General features: G+C 42.8%; 1 protein-coding gene across 1 annotated transcript in view; it reads right to left on the reverse strand.

Annotated features, from left to right (window-relative positions):
- Positions 1 to 17,767, reverse strand: part of LOC119177180 (5-oxoprolinase) — a 129,757-nt gene that overhangs the window by 99,325 nt on the left and 12,665 nt on the right. Inside the window, exons 5-9 of the mRNA XM_037428582.2 lie at positions 17,286 to 17,401; positions 13,512 to 13,591; positions 13,385 to 13,437; positions 13,179 to 13,291; positions 3,888 to 3,976 (exon numbers count right to left, since the gene is read on the reverse strand). Coding sequence (XP_037284479.2) covers positions 3,888 to 3,976; positions 13,179 to 13,291; positions 13,385 to 13,437; positions 13,512 to 13,591; positions 17,286 to 17,401 — 451 coding nt within the window. The remainder of the gene's footprint in view (positions 1 to 3,887; positions 3,977 to 13,178; positions 13,292 to 13,384; positions 13,438 to 13,511; positions 13,592 to 17,285; positions 17,402 to 17,767) is intronic.

Here is a 17,767-nt window from a genome sequence, read left to right on the forward strand (position 1 = left end):
ACTTGAAACAGTTTTCTAGCACAAAATAACCTTTTTTTTTTTTTTTCAAAAGTAAAAAGTATTACACACTGTATGGAACAAAAAAGTGCAGTGGCGAATGAGCAGGTGTGCTTGAATCCATTTAGAAATGGTACTACGTATCACAGCTCCTACTTAGAAATGACGGATGAAAAGGTAGATTACATGTTGTTTTCCATCCTTTTTCTGGTGCATATGTATTTTTTTTGTAATGAATACGGTTAACTTGGCTCGTTAAGTATATTCAACTTCTGCCATTCTCATAAGTTGTGATTACAGTTTTTCCACCCTGAATGCTTTTTCAGTGCATTAAATCATAATTGCTGGTTTTCATAGTAGCTCTTACCACGCATAGTTTTTCAGCCTAATATTGTATTTTTCTCAAAATTCCTATTTAACTTTTCAAACATGAATGTACCTTTCCTGAACAGCTATCTACCAATTACACAGAAATATTTTCAAATTATACAGAAATCCTTTGAAATGGTCCAAGGCTAAAACTACGAAGGACTGTTTGAGCTAGAGTTGTAAAAAAAAATTAATTGGAAAGTCTCTCAGGACAACAAATGAAAATCGCTTCCTTGAAAATTTCGTTATTGAGAATTACGACTATAAAACAGTTGTTGCGAGGGAAAGCTGAAACAACAATGATGGACTAACCCCATCATACCCCCCCCCCCCCTAAATGTGCCAAGTGCAATGCACTTGCATACAAATGCCACTCTGTATTTTGCATTACTTCGGAGTGCATAAGCTTATTTTTTTATTGCAGCAAACAGTGATGAAACAATCAAGAAGAGGTGATGATGGCAGATTAGAAGCCTCCAATAGTGTATGTTGTAGGAATACTAGGTAATACCTAAAGAACAGCTGAAAGTGGGAAAGAGTTTATGCGACTTCTTTCTCTCACAAGAGTATGAGGAGATAGTTCTTCTTAAGTGAAGGAAAAGAGAGTGAAATGGCAGTGAAGGTGCTAGAGCAATTGCCCCAAAAACGCATTGATCTCGGGCTGGAATCCCAGAACAGGGTGATTTTTTTTTTAACCGGGATGCTTTTTTTTTATAAATTCGTGTGGATTTCCTTGCAGCTTTTAGCTACAGATGGAGAGATTATAGTATTGTCACTTTGCATGGAGATAAAAAGTGTTACTGACTAAAAAATCCATCTACACCTTTAACAGTGCTATTGATTTGATTGATTTGTGGGGTTTAACGTCCCAAAACCACCATTTGATTATGAGAGACGCCGTAGTGGAGGGCTCCGGAAATTTTGACCACCTGGGGTTCTTTAACGTGCACCCAAATCTGAGTACACGGGCTTACAACATTTCCGCCTCCATCGGAAATGCAGCCGCCGCAGCCGAGAATCGAACCCGCGACCTGCGGGTCAGCAGCCGAGTACCTTAGCCACTAGACCATTAACAGTGCTATTGCAGAAAAGGCACATATAGATGTAGTGCAATATGTTCTCATCCATTGGCCCTATTTGTTGAGGCCATTAGGCCATGAGCAATGTTATAGTCAATGCTTAGTGGTGAGAATAAAATGACAGACACCTACAGACAATGACCAAACGATTATTGCTTCATGTTTCATCCCTACCAAACAGGCTTCCGTCAACCCTCGACTTTATGCTTAAAGGATTGTAATTACTTCCTGATGTTCTATTTCAGCTATTCATCTTTACATTAACCCTGAACGGCGATATATTTAGAATTTTTACTATTTCAAAATAAGCAAATGGAATCCATACCTCGAACATTCTTCACCGTTTGCTTGAATCAGTCCAAAATCGTAATACAATCATTACAACAACAACAAACACAGTAATAATAATAATAACTGTAGAGGTTTTCAAGTTCCAAAACCGCAATAAGATTGGAAGATGTCATAGCAGAGGGCAAACTCCATTATTTTAGCCATCTGGAGTTCTTTATAGTTCATAGGCCTCTGTCATTTTGCTTCCACCAAAATTCGGCTGCCACAACTGGGATTTGATCCTGAATCCTTCTGGTCAGTAGTCAAGCACCATAGCCACTAGTCCACTGTGGCAGGTCTATTCCCATCATTTCAGCATGTACTTCATGAGATCGACTTTCAGTCTCTCATCACTTTCCATGTAATGTAAGTTGATTGATTGGCCTTGTTTTAATTTTTACTGTTTTACAATAACGTGGCACATTATGTCCCATGACAACGTGCCACAGTAACGTGGCCGCTTACTCAATGACTGATTTTCTCAGCATATCCTTATAATGAACACGTCTAATAACCTAATCTCATTTCACTCAAATGAACAAATTCCAATACTCTTAGGTTAGGTACATCTATAATGAAATTACTCAATACCCTCCAGTATTACAACCTTAACAGAACCATCTTCACTTTAATAGGCATTTGAAATGTTCATGAAATCTAGCAAGTCACAACAAGAAATTTTCTCATCACAAATCTGTATTTAATAATCTCTTATCACAACAGAGCTGTTTTGGTCAAGGTTAGCCGTGTGTTGTAGATAAAAAAACTATCATCGTCATGAACCAGTAACCACCCAAGCATTCTGTCCAGATGGTCAACAAATGAAGCTAAAATGTGTGGCTTCGTTGTTTCACACGGTTCATTTAGGTCTACCGCAATTACTGGTTACGTCTGTAGAGATCTCTTAATCGGTGTTTGCAACCCTTATATTACTTGTTAATTTTTTGAGGACCAAAGTGGTCAGTAGTTAGATTCGCTCAATTTCTGAGGCACAGATGCACTATGAAAGTTTTACAACAGAGCTGTTATGGCCGAAGTTTGCAGTCTGTCGTAGATAGAACATTTTCATCATCATGAACTGGCTCATGCTCAATCACCACCAAAGCATTCTGAACAAATTAACAAGAGATGCTAAAATGTGTGCAGCAGCTGTGCTGTTACCCAGCCTTGCGAGCCTTTCACTGCGTCAATTTTTTTCACATTTACTATTATCATTTCTTTTAATCTCAAACAGTCCAGTTAATCACTAAACACTAGGTAGTTTTTCTTTGCAGGACTTACCTTCATCCTAATGAATAAACAAATATTTTCTGTAATTATACTGATACGTTTATTTGTTTGCTTCTGCAGATGCAGGAGTTCAGAACGTCTTCACTGCAGAGTTTTCACTGCTTGTTTTGAGTAGCTAGGAATTTCACGCTTTCCCAAATTCATGCCTTATGTAGTGACTCTGGGCTCTAACATGAACAGGAAATGATCACAACAATTCAGACTATTTGTTTGCACACTATCACTATCAATGTCACAAGCAATGAACCTACAATTGGTTCTTGGGAAAGCTTCACAACAAGCTCAAGGTCACCAATACACTCAACCCTCGATACAACAAACCTGAATATAACAAATGATTTGTTATAACGAAATGACAGTCTTGCTATAAAGACAGCATTATAAAACTATGATTATAACAAAATTTCGGATATAACAAAGTTAATTTTTTGGCACATGTGGCTTTGTTATAATGAGGTTAGAGTGTATCTAGTCTGACCAGCTTCCTGATGAAAAGAATGAGGTATACACTGTACGGCTATACAATACACAAATGATACTTTCAAGATACCTAATTCTTGAGTTCCTTCTGTCCACTTCAAAAATACAACTAACAAATTTATTAGGTTTTAATAGATAGGCATTTTTGCTTCAATAAATATAAGCCTATAAATATAAGCCTATCTGTAAAACAAAACTAGGATGAGAATTTGTGTTTGATTACATTACTGCAAACCACTGCTACACATTAAAAACAAGGAGAATTCATGGACAACTATTAGTAAAAGAGAGGTAAAATAAATGAAATTATGCCTTCAAAAGATCAAATCATAAACCTCTTACCTGAGGAGCTTGAATTGTCACACCAGCAGTTGTTGTCTCAAAGGTATGATCAAAATGGCCATCATATCTGCTAACATCAGTAGATGTTCCTAGTAAGTAAAGCAGTGGATTAAGAACTGCCATTTTAGAAGAGTTCTTGAATGATAGAAGCAAAAAATAATGCATGTGGGGGATGTGACAGCTGCAGAAGCTGCTGCTCATACTAAAACATTTGTAATTTAACGGCCTAAATCAAGACTTCACTTTTTCGTTTTTCATTAACAAAATAAGCTACATTAAATGCAGAAAAATAAAAATTAAATTACACTATACAGTTCAGTGAGCTGAAAAAATAAGCAAGCAATAAATTTAACATCAAATAAAATACAAGAACAAAATACATCTATATAACAGCAGACACATTCCTTCTTCAGACACAATTTGAAGGGCTCTTCACCAGGCCCCTGGGCAAAATTTGCTTAAAAAATGGGAAGCTGTAAAGGGCTGTCTGGGAAGAGTTTCACCGAAATAATTTTTCAGATGAGTTATATTATTGGACGAGTTGATAGAAATTAAACTGTCTATTACTGTGCCTTCAGAATGTGAGCTGCACTGCCAAAGAAACACTCTTGCCATTTGCCTCGACTAGCATTCACATGTGATGCATACTCCCAACTGCCAGAGGTAAGAGAGTGCTTCTATGTTTATGTGACGATCCCTGGTTTCTTTATTTTTTTTTCCTCTATCTTTTTATTCTGCACTCTGCCCTAAATGAAGAACCCAAATCAGGCACTACAATAAGTGAAGCTTGTGAACTACAAGTGACTCCACACATGTGCAACGAAGGCATATGAATGTTAGCTTGCAGTCTCTCTTGAAATGCAGCTCCAACAAAAGGAAGTCATGTGGCATTCTGTTTTGAATCTCTACCGTTTTCACTCAATGCATGTGCTTCATAAGCAATCTGTGCACCACACTTGTTTGTTTGCAATGCCCAAACCTGGCGAGGGCCTTTCCTCATACTATTTCTCTTTTACGTCTGTGAAACACTGATGTAGTGGCTCACTAATGAAGCAGCCAGTATTGCAACTAACAAAATCGAAAATGTTTTCCTTACTTTTCAATATGCTAGGCCTAGCAAACATGCGCAACACCTATGAAAGTGAATGAACAGACAGTTGCTGCTATAGCTGAATTGATAAAACATTGAGTGCAACAGATAAAGGTTGCAAGCATTGCTGTTTATATAGTCGATAAGTTGTTTTTTCTTACTCATTGGTTTTCCTTTTGACTTAATATTTTTGACTTAATTTTTAAGTTTACATCAATGGGCAGAGTATCAAATATGCATGGATGCATCGTTTCCTGGGCATAATAATCGACAGAAGTCTTTCGTGGAGCCCGCATTGTGCGTACTTGAAGAAGAGACTGCTATCTATTGTGCATATAATGAAATTCATGTGCGGGAAAGCATGGGGAACTTCTGTGGCCTCCATGCTACAGCAGTACAGGGCCCTATTTCTGGGTCTATTGCGTCAGTACAAGCTGTAGCGCAACACTTGCAAATCCAATACTCATTCATTGGAGAGTTTGCAGGGTCAGGCACTGCATATCTGCCTAGGACTGCCCCGATGCGCTTCTACTTATGCCACAATCGTGCTTGCCAAAGACCATCGGGTCAGGACATGTAGAGTTATGGATTGCCTCAGAGCGCATATCCGACATGCTAGCCGTGTCCCCGACCACCACTTGGCCACGTGCTACGTTTTCAGACGTCATAGCCAAGCACCTAAACAGCATTCCATCAGGATATACGCCAGCTACGAGAATGGCATGTCCTTTGTGGTGCCTCGACCAGCCGCAAGTACGTCTAGAAATTCCGGGTATCAAAAAGAAAAGCAATCACTTTAGAGTAGCATTGAAGCAAGCAACACTGCTATTATTACATCAGTTGTACTTGGACCGAACGCAGATATACACTGATGGGTCCGTCTCGTCCAGCAGCTTATCAGGTGTTGTCATTCCGGCTACAGCAATGACAATCAAATTTAAGTTGTCGCATATGACTACATCTACGGCATCAGAGCTTGCTGCTATAAGGGCTACTTTACAATATCTCATTCAAGAGCGTCCAGGAAAATGGGTCATATTCTGTGATTCGAAGGCAGCGCTTCAGAGTTTGCAGTCTGCCATGCGTAGGAGGAATCATGAACAATTGGTACATGAAATAAGACATTGCCATCATGAAGCTCTAGCACGAGGGCATCATATTATATATCAATGGCTGCCTGGACATATCGGTATTACCGGAAATCAATTAGCCGATGATGCAGCCCAATCAGTCCATGAAGGAACCCGTGTGGTCCCGATTACTCTATCAAGGAATAATGCAGCAAGACAACTTTACCTGCTGGCTCGAGATCTCACACGCACGTTCTGGTCGTCTACCAGCTTCCAAAGGTGTCAATTATATGAACTGGATTCTTCGCTCAAGATAAAGCTACCATCACAACTTTCCCGCTCCGATGCGACACTGTTATGCCGCCTTTGGTTGGGTGTTGCATTCACAAAGATGTACTCCTTTCGCATTGGTATGGCAGACACCTCTACATGCGGCTACTGCCGAGCTGAAGAGACCATTGAACATGTCCTGTGCAGCTGCGCTTGCTACGACACACAGCGATGCCAGCTCCGGATGGTTTTGAATCAACCTGACTCCAGACCATTTCGTGTGCAGAAGATTCTAGGACCTTGGGCATCTGCCTCAGTTGCGCAGAAAGCAACTAAAGCACTCCTACTTTACTTAAAGTCAACAAACCTGAGCGACCGCCTGTAGACTGTGTGTGCTCCCCCGAGTGTGCTCGTGATTGTGTGTACCTTTTTATCTCTCTACAACCTTTTTTCTCCGCTTCATGCCTTCCCCAGTGCCGGGTAGCAAACCGTATGTGCATCTGGTTAACCTCCCTGCCTTTCCTTGCATATTTATCACTCTCTCTCTAATATTTCAACATTTAAATTAAAACCACAGTAAAATTTTCCTATGCTTTCCTTAGCCTTGCTCTCTATAGGGAACCAGTGCTGGAGTTTTGGTGGTGTGGGCAACACCACCCTGGTGGTCAAAGCCCGCTCTTCCCGGCCGCTCCTACAGACGAGAGTGGCAACTGGTAGAGGTCGTGTGCACCAGCATCACCGAAAGAAAACCAAAGGGCACTGGCAGTACTACTATTTATTCAGGTGCCACAATATGTAAAAATAAGGGAGGATGTATCTGTCTACATTTTTCCTTCAAACCCATATGAATAGAAAAGGAGGCAGAATAGCATCTAAACGGTCAGGCGAGCAGAGTATGTTCTGCTCTTGCTCTCCTGTCTACTGCCGTCAGGCTGGTTTCTAAACCAAACTGTACCTGTCTGCTAGATTTGTATGATATTCAAGACGGTCCTCAATGGAAACCAGGGTCATACAGCAGCTTTTAACCAGCAGATTGTTGGAAATAAAATGAGCATATTATACAGCATGTGGCATACATAATTTTTTTTTCCATCTCACCCTCACCAAGAATCCTTCTGATGCCAATGTCTGATATTGAAGCACACAATAGGCATGTAGTTTACATTATTTGCAAACTTTCGAAAAAGGAAAGCTGCCTTGTCCATGAGTTACTTGAAGGGTGACGTTTGCCTGAGGCGCTAAACTAGTTGTAATAAATATATGCACGCAAAAGGTACTCAAAGCTGAGATGCCGCTGTTTAATTTAAATAATGCCACAGATATGGTTCTTGTTATGAATAAAACAGCGGAATACTCGAAGCTTAGTTTTCTGGAGAGAGCCTATGCGCTGAAGCTTCTTTCTACTTTGACTGCCGAAGTGACATCGAAATATATGCCTCGCTATAGAATTGTCAAATGTCTTAGATTTTCAGTCATTTAACTCACCTTACTTAGAACTTTAGTTTTTTTCTTGCCTGTATCTCCTTAAATCAAAGGTGTTTAATTAACATAAATAATTGCAAGGGTTTTACATTCCAAACAAGGTATAATAAGGCACACCGTAGTGTGGGTACCACAATTAATTTTGATGGCTTAGTGTTCTATTATGTGCACATAAATCTAAGTACACAGGAGATTTCTTGTATTTCGCCCCCATCAAAATGCAGCCGCTGTTGCCGGGAATCTATAAACCTATTCCATGTTTGTAAACAAAGGTAGGCACCGTCGATATATGTAGGTTTGTTCTAGCGATGTCGCTGCACGTAGACTCTGCCCAGCTGTCCCAGCCAAAAGCGTGCTACCATCCTGTCTGATCACATGACAACTAGCGCAGCAAAGGCAAAAGCTGCCTCCGAGCACGGCGTGTTGGAATGTCTCCCGCATGCTTACAAGCGGTGGCTACAACATAGCTAATTGCCATAGCTACAGGAGGGGCTCTGAAATGAACAAGTGAGCCTTGTTGAGGTATGGCTTTAGCTTTGAAAACCTTATAAAAACATGAGGTATCGTAAAGCATACTTGCCAACCTGGCAACAGAGAAATTCGTAAGAACCCCCGAGCGGGGAAGGGGGCTACCGTCTTTTTTTTTCATTGGTAGCTGTGATGGATTTGCATTTAGCGACAAGCATAATCATATTTTGCCGCCATAAGTCACATCGACAGGCATTTACTCCCACCATTATTGGCACCAAGAGAGAAAACAAAAAAAGTCATACTTTGCTGCAAAGGCGAAGCGATGAACGCCATAGCAAGAAATTGTAAGGTCACACACAGAATGGCAAGCAGATCGAAACATGCCTCCTCGTTTCTCACGCACAAATGGCGCACGAAACGTACTGGCTGATACAGATGAATGCGAATAAGCGTCTCAGTTGTTACTTCGCTGTCTGAAAAGCGCGCTCTTTTTGCAAACAGAGACTGTGCAACGATTGCAGTGATCTTTGTGCAGTCGGTAACTACAACATAATCATTCACAGTGAAAGCCCCATGCCAGCCAAGACCTACGATCTTCCCCACCGCGAGATAAGGGTGTGCGAGTGAGCGAGCATCCACCCTCTCCTCTCTGCGGGGCAAAGTACGCCTGGAAGATGAGAGCGTGCGCCGCCGCGTCATGACGATGTAGCACCGCCCGCTCATTGCGCCATCTTGTTGGTAATGCTGAAAACACAATAATCCCCCCCCCCCCCCCAAGATGCCCGTCAACATCGATAAGTGGTAGATATAAATAGCTTGCCGTTTGAATGTTGAAGGAGGTGTTCCTCCGTGGCTCAGTGGTTAATGCCTCGCATTCACAATTCAGAGGTCCCACGTGCAACTGCGTGTGCCAGAGTCTTTTTCTTGATTATTTTTCTTTCTTGTGTTTACATATATATAGATACTATGAGGAATCGGACAAGAGACAACGCCCTTGCTGTGGGCTGGCTGTATTTATCTGCCTTCTTCTTCCTCCTCTACTTCCTCTATTTAGCTCCTCAAGCCCAGAGCACTGATATTGCTGCTTAAGCCACTGCACTCGGCCATGACTGCGAGTGCGTGGAGCTGCCGACAGTGCTTCAGGTGGGCAGGATTGGCTGGATCGTGGTGGTCGGCCATGATCACTTTGCTACATCGGAGTGGCCGGACTCTTCCACGCTTGAACTTCACCTGAAAATTTCTCGAAGCTAAATATGGTGGCCGACACCGGTGTGTGCTGAGGTTTGCTGTAAACCACCTTAGCCGATAACAACTCTGGGGTACGACTTTGTGGCGGTCTATAACCTAGGCCATGCTGCGACACTTCTAGTGTGTTTTCCGATGGGTAGAATGAGTTCTGTCACTGGGGTTGGTCTTGTCCAAGGTACGACATGTTCGCAAGACTTGTTGAAAATGGTTCGGCACTGACTGCCTCGTCTTGGTCGTAGGTTCATCCCGTAATGCTGACGTTTGTCTGTTCACAGTTCTGGAGACAGGACAACATGACTAGCTTTTGAACATCGCACATTGTGGCATCAGCCGTATGTCATACTGTGGGTTGTGCTGCAATTGGGTATCCTGTGAAGCATCTGTCTTACTGGGCAGGCTATTCCCCGAGATGAGTTGTGACGCAAGCCATGGTATGGGAACCTTCTTGGTGTACAGCTCCTTGAGGTAGCACACATGTCTCACGTGAATTGATGTGCTCATTTGCCTCTGCTGCACGCTCGAGGCACTCTAACACAGTGCCTCTAGAATACCATTCACCAATTTTCTAGCGCAGAACATCAAATAAACATTTTGTTCACTCTCTCCAGATGCAAGACTATCATCCTTCGACGATATTTGCAGTGTAACATGCAGATACGGGGCCAATTTTTTGTTCCCTACGCCCTTCGTTTGTTCACTCCACGTCCCCTCCTCTTCCTTAACGACCTTGTCGCTCGCTCCCCAACAACGCACCCAGCGCGCCTCCTTTCAGACTTGCACTCGCTACCGCCTTTGTGATGATTTCCCGGTAACCACATTATAACCAGTCTGTCATCTTGGGGTACTGCACAATCAGCGGTATGTGAACACATGGGGTTCTATGGGAAAATAAACAAAAGTCAAAAAAGATCGCATTGTAACCAGTTCTGTACTATAGGCGGTTATGTTATAAGTGGTCTACATTGTATCAGGAAAGAGGCAAGAAAGCACAAAAGACAATGTCGAGTTTCTAGAGTCAACATGAGTGCGATATCAATGTCACTTATGCCTTTGTAGCTGGCCGCCACTGCTCTCAGCTGCTTTGATACGAAAAGCTAGAAAGAGCGTAGCCTCAGAGACGTGCATTTTAAAACCGAAAACACAAAAAATACGTCACAAGGTTGCATATCTCGAAGGCCATGCTTTTCAAGCTTGTGTGCCATTGTGCGCTAACAAACAAGGAAGGGAATAGGAACATTGCAACGAGATTGCTGAGTCACTTCGCATTTTCATTTTGGTGTCCTCTGCAATTAGTCTTTTTTGAAAAACACTATGCCCGTGCGTTAAGACCTGCAGATTGCGGATCAAACATACCGGTTCAATTTCAAGCGCTGCGCAACAAACTAAATCAGTGTGATGCAATAATACGGCACTTTCATCGCTTGCACACACGAGGGGACCAGAACTTGTTGAAATGCGGCTGAAAATTGATCAATATTTGCTAGGAAAAACGCACTTTCTGGGTTTCGGCACGGCGATTTTGATTGATTGACATGTTGGGTTTAACGTGCCAAAACCATTATATGATTATGAGAGACGCCGTAGTGGAGGGCTCCGGAAATTTTGACCACTTGAGGTTCTTTAACGTGCACCCAAATCTGAACACACGGGCCTACAACATTTCCGCCTCCATCGTAAATGCAGCCACCGCAGCCACAATTTGAACCCGTGACCTGCGGGTCAGCAGCCGAGTAGTTTAGCCACTAGACCACCGCGGTGGGGGCTTCGGCACGGCGCAACGTTTGATATAATTAATGTCCCGCTGTGCGGGAGTGCGATATACGGGTGCACCGATCCCACATTTTTGCAGGAGAAATTCGAGGGAATTTCTTAACTGTTCGTTATAACCAATAATTCAATATAGGAGAGTTTGATATATCCCTGATCGACTGTATAACCCTCACTCCGACTTAAGCTCCAAATTTTCTATATATAGTATTTTGATTGCATTAAAAGTGAGAAAATACAGTCAAATCTTGATAATTCAAACTCGAAGGGGTCTGAAAATTTGTTCGAATTAAAAGAAGTTGGAATTAATGAAAGGTAAATAAACAGCGCGCTCTCCATGCAGTGGCGCATGTGCATTGAGCTAAAACACGAGGGGGAAGTTTCAGAAGACTTACATTTATTCACAAATCACAGGACATCTGTCATTAATTGAAGTAATTGGTGATGCACGTCTGCACACGTTTGCTTTGCAGTGAGTCAATCAAATTCGCATGCAGCTTGCAAAGCATTTCTACTTCGGCTTCAGCATTCTCCTGGCAAGAGAAGCGCAACGTGACGAGAAAAGAGGAGCGTCGCTACGTGGAGAGAAGCAGATCGGCATTTGAGAGAAAACCAACTCTCTAAGGCAGCTTTTTTTTTTTTTTTGCTCTCTTCGCGCGCATCGTTGAAAGGAGAAGGACTACGTGGCAGGGACGAGAAAGGGAGAAGCGTGGCATCGACGCGTGAGAGACACCCCCCCCCCCCCTTTCAAGGCGCAGAGCCGAGTTCCTGCAAGGGGCAAGGGCTGCAGAAGATCAGAAGATATAGTGCCTTTTTCCTTTCCTTCAACCACACATTCAGTCAACAATGCGACAGCTTCCTTTTTTTTTTTTTTTCCTCTCTCTCTCTTCGTGTGCGGCGTTGGAAGGAGAAGGGTCTTTACACGTGGCAGGGGCGGAAAAGGGACAAGCGTGGCACAGACGCGTAGCAGATCGGCATTTGAGAGAGAGAAAACACTCCACCGCAGCCTTTTCTTTCCTTTTCCTTTCCTTCGCGCGCAGCGTTGAGGTGTCGGAGGTGCCGGGGCAAGATTGGGCAGGGTGCTGAGAGCATTTTCAGAATGCAGTATGTTCGAATTAACCATGGCAAGTGCTTGCGCATTCGAATTACCGGGCGTTTTCGCCCATTGGAATACACATCGCTTTTACGGGACCTCATAGTGAGTTCGAATTAAGCGTGTTCGAATTCATGAGATTCGACTGTATATTCACTCAGTATTCAACCCGGTACAGCTGAGTTAGTGAGAGTTCAATGCGTGTGCTTGCTGGGACCAAAAGATGAGCCACAGTCATCAGATTTAACCAAATTTTGTGGTCTATGGATGAAATTTTACTACAACGAAATTACACAGCAAGGAATTTTTTCACACGTCCCGTCAATTTCGTTGTGGCAGGATTTGACTGTGTAACAAAATTGTTTGGACGCATCTAAGACTTATCAACATCAGCAATTGTGAAAAATTCTTTGCATTTCTTTGTATATGGCATTGCTATCTACAACGTTCAGGTGTTTTAAGATAAATATGCTCGTTATGCCCCCCCCCCCCCCCCACAAGGCTTGCTAAAAAAAAATGCAGTCAGCACATTACAAGGACAAACACTTGACAGAGATAATAATTTTTTGCTGGTGCTTGGTCTGTTGTAACTACCACAGCAGCAACCCCTCTTCAGAAGTTGTGCTATAGATTTCCTGGGTAAATGACTTGAAGACTACACACATTGTTTCAGTGCACATTGTTTTCCAAAGTCATGACACAGTACCATTGCACTAAAGAAACACATCTGATGATAGTGTGCCATCACTTCAAAAGGTACATAAAGTAGATAAGGAATAAATAGGTAACTTTACACCAACCTCCCATGTCAAAACCAATCACTGGCACTTGTTGTTCAGCGCTATAGGAGGTTTTAGCATAGCCAACAACACCCCCAGCAGGACCAGAAAGAATGGATCGAGACCCCGAAAACCTAGGACAAGTACATACAGAAAAGCCAGTAAGAAAATTTCACAAGCTAAAAATGATTTCAAAGAAGAAAAAGAGATGAGCTTTAAGAACATACATTTCCATGGGTGTCAACCCTCCATCAGATTGCATGAAGAGTACCGTAACATCCTGCAGGGTTGAAGGAAATGAGTAAGGCTGTTCATGAAATCAGATGTGAGGATAAATTAATGAGAAAAAGTTACTTTGATGTTGTCCTTGAATCCACATGCAAAACTCTTAACGTAGTTCTTGATGCAGGGAGTCAGGTAAGCATCAACACAAGCTGAAAGGAGAAATGAAATAAAGTTTACATATATGTACAAGGTTAACAATAGCAAGCTTTTCTATTGAAGTGATAGATTCGACTCTTTTCCCCACTTTTCACGTTCTAGCCATTTATGGGAGGAGATATAATTTCGGCCACTGGGTATGCTGGCTGGCTTAGATGAGAACCTGTATTATCGGGTATGTGTATCTTTATATATGCCCAAACTGACCACTTTGATATTGCATGTGTGATCTCAGTAATGCCTATTCTTGACTTATGCCTCATAATTGATGTGCCAAGGTGACAGTAAACATTTCTTGGCTTCAATATTGTTGGCTCCTTCTTGTCGTGCCGAAACATTTGTGTTCAACTGTGCTGCACAAGCTCCACGATGAACCAACTGCTGGCCATCTGGGTGTATCTCGAACGTACGACCGTGTTCGTCGCCGCTCCTTTTGGCGCAGTATCGCCAGGTTCGTTCGCCGTCAAGTGTTCTCCTGCGATAAATACCAACGTAGGAAGCAACCTACTCCACCCCCGGCTGGACTTTTTTAATCGATCCCCATCCCAACCGAACCTTTCTTCCGTGTTGGTACAGACCAATGGCTTTTTCCACCATGTTATGACATTTAATTCAATCATGTACCCCAGCAATCATTATATCTAGGTACATACTGTGAAATGTCTTAAGCACAGAGCTACAGTTACATCTAAGCACAGTAATATACTTAAGTGTAATAAGCACTGTTACCCATACTAATGTGAAAAAAATTTAGAACATCGTTCCAATGAAATCTTTTTATCAAAAGTTTCAAAGGCAGTGTCAGCAAGACTAAGCTTGTTGTTGGGCCATGAAATAAAACCCATCTACAACATTTAAGTCCAGGGTACCAAAGATGGAGAAGAACAGTGCTTATCACTACCCTAAGCTTCCAAGCACTAAGGTGTGTTGATAAAAGCACTGCTAGCCATTAATTATAAATCCACCACAATGTGCACACATGGATAAAAATTAAAAACCACAATGTTAAGGAAAAAAAACCAGTGCATAGAGTACCAATGTGCTGGCCACTAGAAAAATAAAGTGGCTGTTATGTCCTAAAGGCAATGTATAAAAAGTTACACAAAGTAAGGCTGATAGTTTAAAAGTTGACATACTGCAATAAACATTTACTTACTAATATAAATTACTAAGCATCATGTTGCACAAGTGCAGGAAAACAGACAGGCATTGCTTCTTGACCGAGAACACATAATGAAAGGGCAGGTAGATGAGTGCAAACACTCTTATGTCTCTCACTTCAACACGTCTGTATTGAGATAATGTGATCTGTAACATTAGGTATGCAAGTACATGAAGAATACACTAGCCATCACGGCTTGTCCTGCTTACAAACCCACTGCAGAATGTATGCAAAGTTGGGTGCATGTGCTAATTAACTTGCTTCCCAGGGGAATGCTAACACGCCCATCACAGCCTGGGTAGCCACACGAGGGATACATGCTCAGTTAACTGCACTTCAGTTACCTGCAGAGCCTGTGCTACTAGCTCAAAAACTAATGGAATGTTAAAATTTTGAGAAAAGGTACCATCAGAAAAGAAGGTGGGCTATATGCTCCCAATAGATGCTAGGAGCACCTTTCCTAGTGTACAAAATCTTTAAGAACCTTTTTGTTTTCTGGAGCCGTAGTAAGCTAAGAATCAGATTAACAGATGCATATCACATCATAAAAATGAGAAAGGCATGCATCAGCTACCCTTTTGTGATGCTTTACAATGAAGACTTTGTTTAGTTGATATTGTAATGTACTAGACAGAGAATAAGAGACTGGGCCAACTGTTCTTATTCTGCACTTCGTCTTCCTCTGCTTCTTCCAGCTAGCTCCTCGCACACAGAGCCCCGATTCCGCTGCTCTTAGTCATCAGTGCTCATCACACTCGGCCATGACTGCGAGTTCGTGGAGCTGCCGACAGTGCTTCATGTAAGCGCGGTTGGCTGTATCGTGGTGGTCGGACTCTTCCACGCTTGAACTTCGTCTGAAAATATTTTGGAGCAAAATCCAGTGGCCGACATTGAATGTGTCGCCGTGGTCGTTCGAAATGTCGGTTAAGACGCCGAGGTTTGCTGAGGTTTGGCGTGAACTGTGGCCGATAGCGACTCTGGGTTACGACTTTGTGTTGCGGCGGTCTATAACGTCGACCATGTTGCGACGCTACCAGTGCGTTTTCCGACAGGCGGAATAAGTTCTGTCACTGCGGTTGATCTTGGCCAAGGTTCGACGTGTTCGGAAGACTTGGCAAAAACAGTTCTGGCGGGTGGCATTGACTTCCTTGCCTGGGCCGGACCCGTCTAGGCTGTGACTTGGCACGCTAAGGCTGTACTTGTTGCCTTGGTCGGTCACAGTGTCGTTGTTGACATTGGGCATTAGCATTCGCTCGCACCTTGGTTGAAGACTTGGGGGTATGAAACTGGTTGTACCTCGGTGGTCTGTCTTTATGACGCTGCAACATGGTGTAGAGATTTGGTGAGCGACCGTGGGTGTGTTGGAGCAGTCGTTGCTTGCCGAGCAGACATTTATGTCATCTGAGTGGGGTGCGGTTTTTATGCGCATTTGAATGAGGAGCCGGAAAATGCTTGTGCAACAAAGGGTGAGTGTGAGCACTCACAGGACACTGGACACAATCATGATGCGACGTGCCCGCAGCTTCCTTGCTGTTATCGCTCGTTTTGACCGAGCTGGTCATGGCCTGAACAATCAGGGGTGATTTCCATGGTGGCGACTTCATGGGGGTCTGCGCGACGTTCAGGTTGTACGTTGGGAGTCAGAATGGCGTGCTTGTTGTCGTCGGCAAGATCGTACATCGTGTTGCCAGAAAGGCCGATGCTGGCTCTCTCTGCCTGGAACGCATCGATGTAGCTCACACGCTCGGCCAATGACTCCAGATGTGGTACACACTGGTCCAAGATTGTCTCCTTGCTATCCACGATTGTCTTCGACAGCTTTGTCTTGGAAATGGCATTGGTTGCTGGCACGGAAATTCGCGAGATGGACCCCGGTGTGGAACCTGGCATCGGAAGAGCGACGCCTGCCTTTGAGCTTGTTTCAGTGTACACCCGATCCTGGACCAGCTGTTCTTATTCTGCACTTCGTCTTCCTCTGCTTCTTCCAGCTTGCACACAGAGCCCCGATTCCGCTGCTCTTAGTCATCAGTGCTCATCACAATATTCAGAAGTCCTGCTATGCCAGCTTTTTTTTTATGCTGTTAAAAGTTTCACTTTGTTAGCTTTTGTTGTTTTTGTGGCTTCCAAAGACTACCTTTTCAGAAGATTGAATCATGGTTACATCGTGCCTTCACTCCTGCTCACTTCTGCATGAACTGTTGTCTTGTTAGGTACAAAGCTGGTTCAATAATAATTATCAGTTAGAAGAAAGGGGGTTACCCTGTTCTCTCATGTGCCTCATATCTTGCTGCACTTAGTGTTGAAGACGAATACAAAGCTTTTTCAAAAAGCCACTGGTTTATTTGTTCACTGTCACTGGACAAGTAATGTTCAACAAGCAACACCAGCTTTGAAGCAAGCAAAGTATCTGCTATCTACCAGAGAGAGTGAGCATAGGCTTTCCAACTTATGCATGTCACATGAACAAGCAAGGCAGAATTTGAAAAATCCGTAAGCAGCGGTTGTGTTATGAGTTGTGAACTGACCTGTGAATCCTCTAGGCACAATACGGACCATAGGCATAACATCCGATGACAAGGACACATGCTGAAAGCCCAACTCAGTGGCACACTGCCCCACCAGAAGCTCATGTTCCTTGAACCTGAAAGAAATATTTTTAAATAAAACCCTTTTTCTGAAAGAAAGCTGAGAAACAATTAAGGCACAATCAGCATAGTTTTGAACATGAAAGCAAGTTGGAGTTGCAGCTCCAAGTGCTGAGTGCCAAAGCATAATACACTTTGAATATATCCCAGTGCGATGGCTCAGATGCCATCAAAGTTTGGAAGCTTCAAAGCACTCAGCAGCAAGTAAAACTAAACGTTTCTAAATGTTAGCCCATTCATGCATAACTTTAGAGTAAAGCAAAATATAAAAACCAACTCTGCAAGATCTCAAACATTTCAGCTTGCTTTTTCTCTTCCCTTACAACTTTCTGGCCCCTGGCATAGAATAACTGTAGTAGTAA

The sequence above is a fragment of the Rhipicephalus microplus genome, chromosome X (genome assembly GCF_043290135.1).
Source record: "Rhipicephalus microplus isolate Deutch F79 chromosome X, USDA_Rmic, whole genome shotgun sequence".
NCBI classification, from domain to species: domain Eukaryota; kingdom Metazoa; phylum Arthropoda; class Arachnida; order Ixodida; family Ixodidae; genus Rhipicephalus; species Rhipicephalus microplus.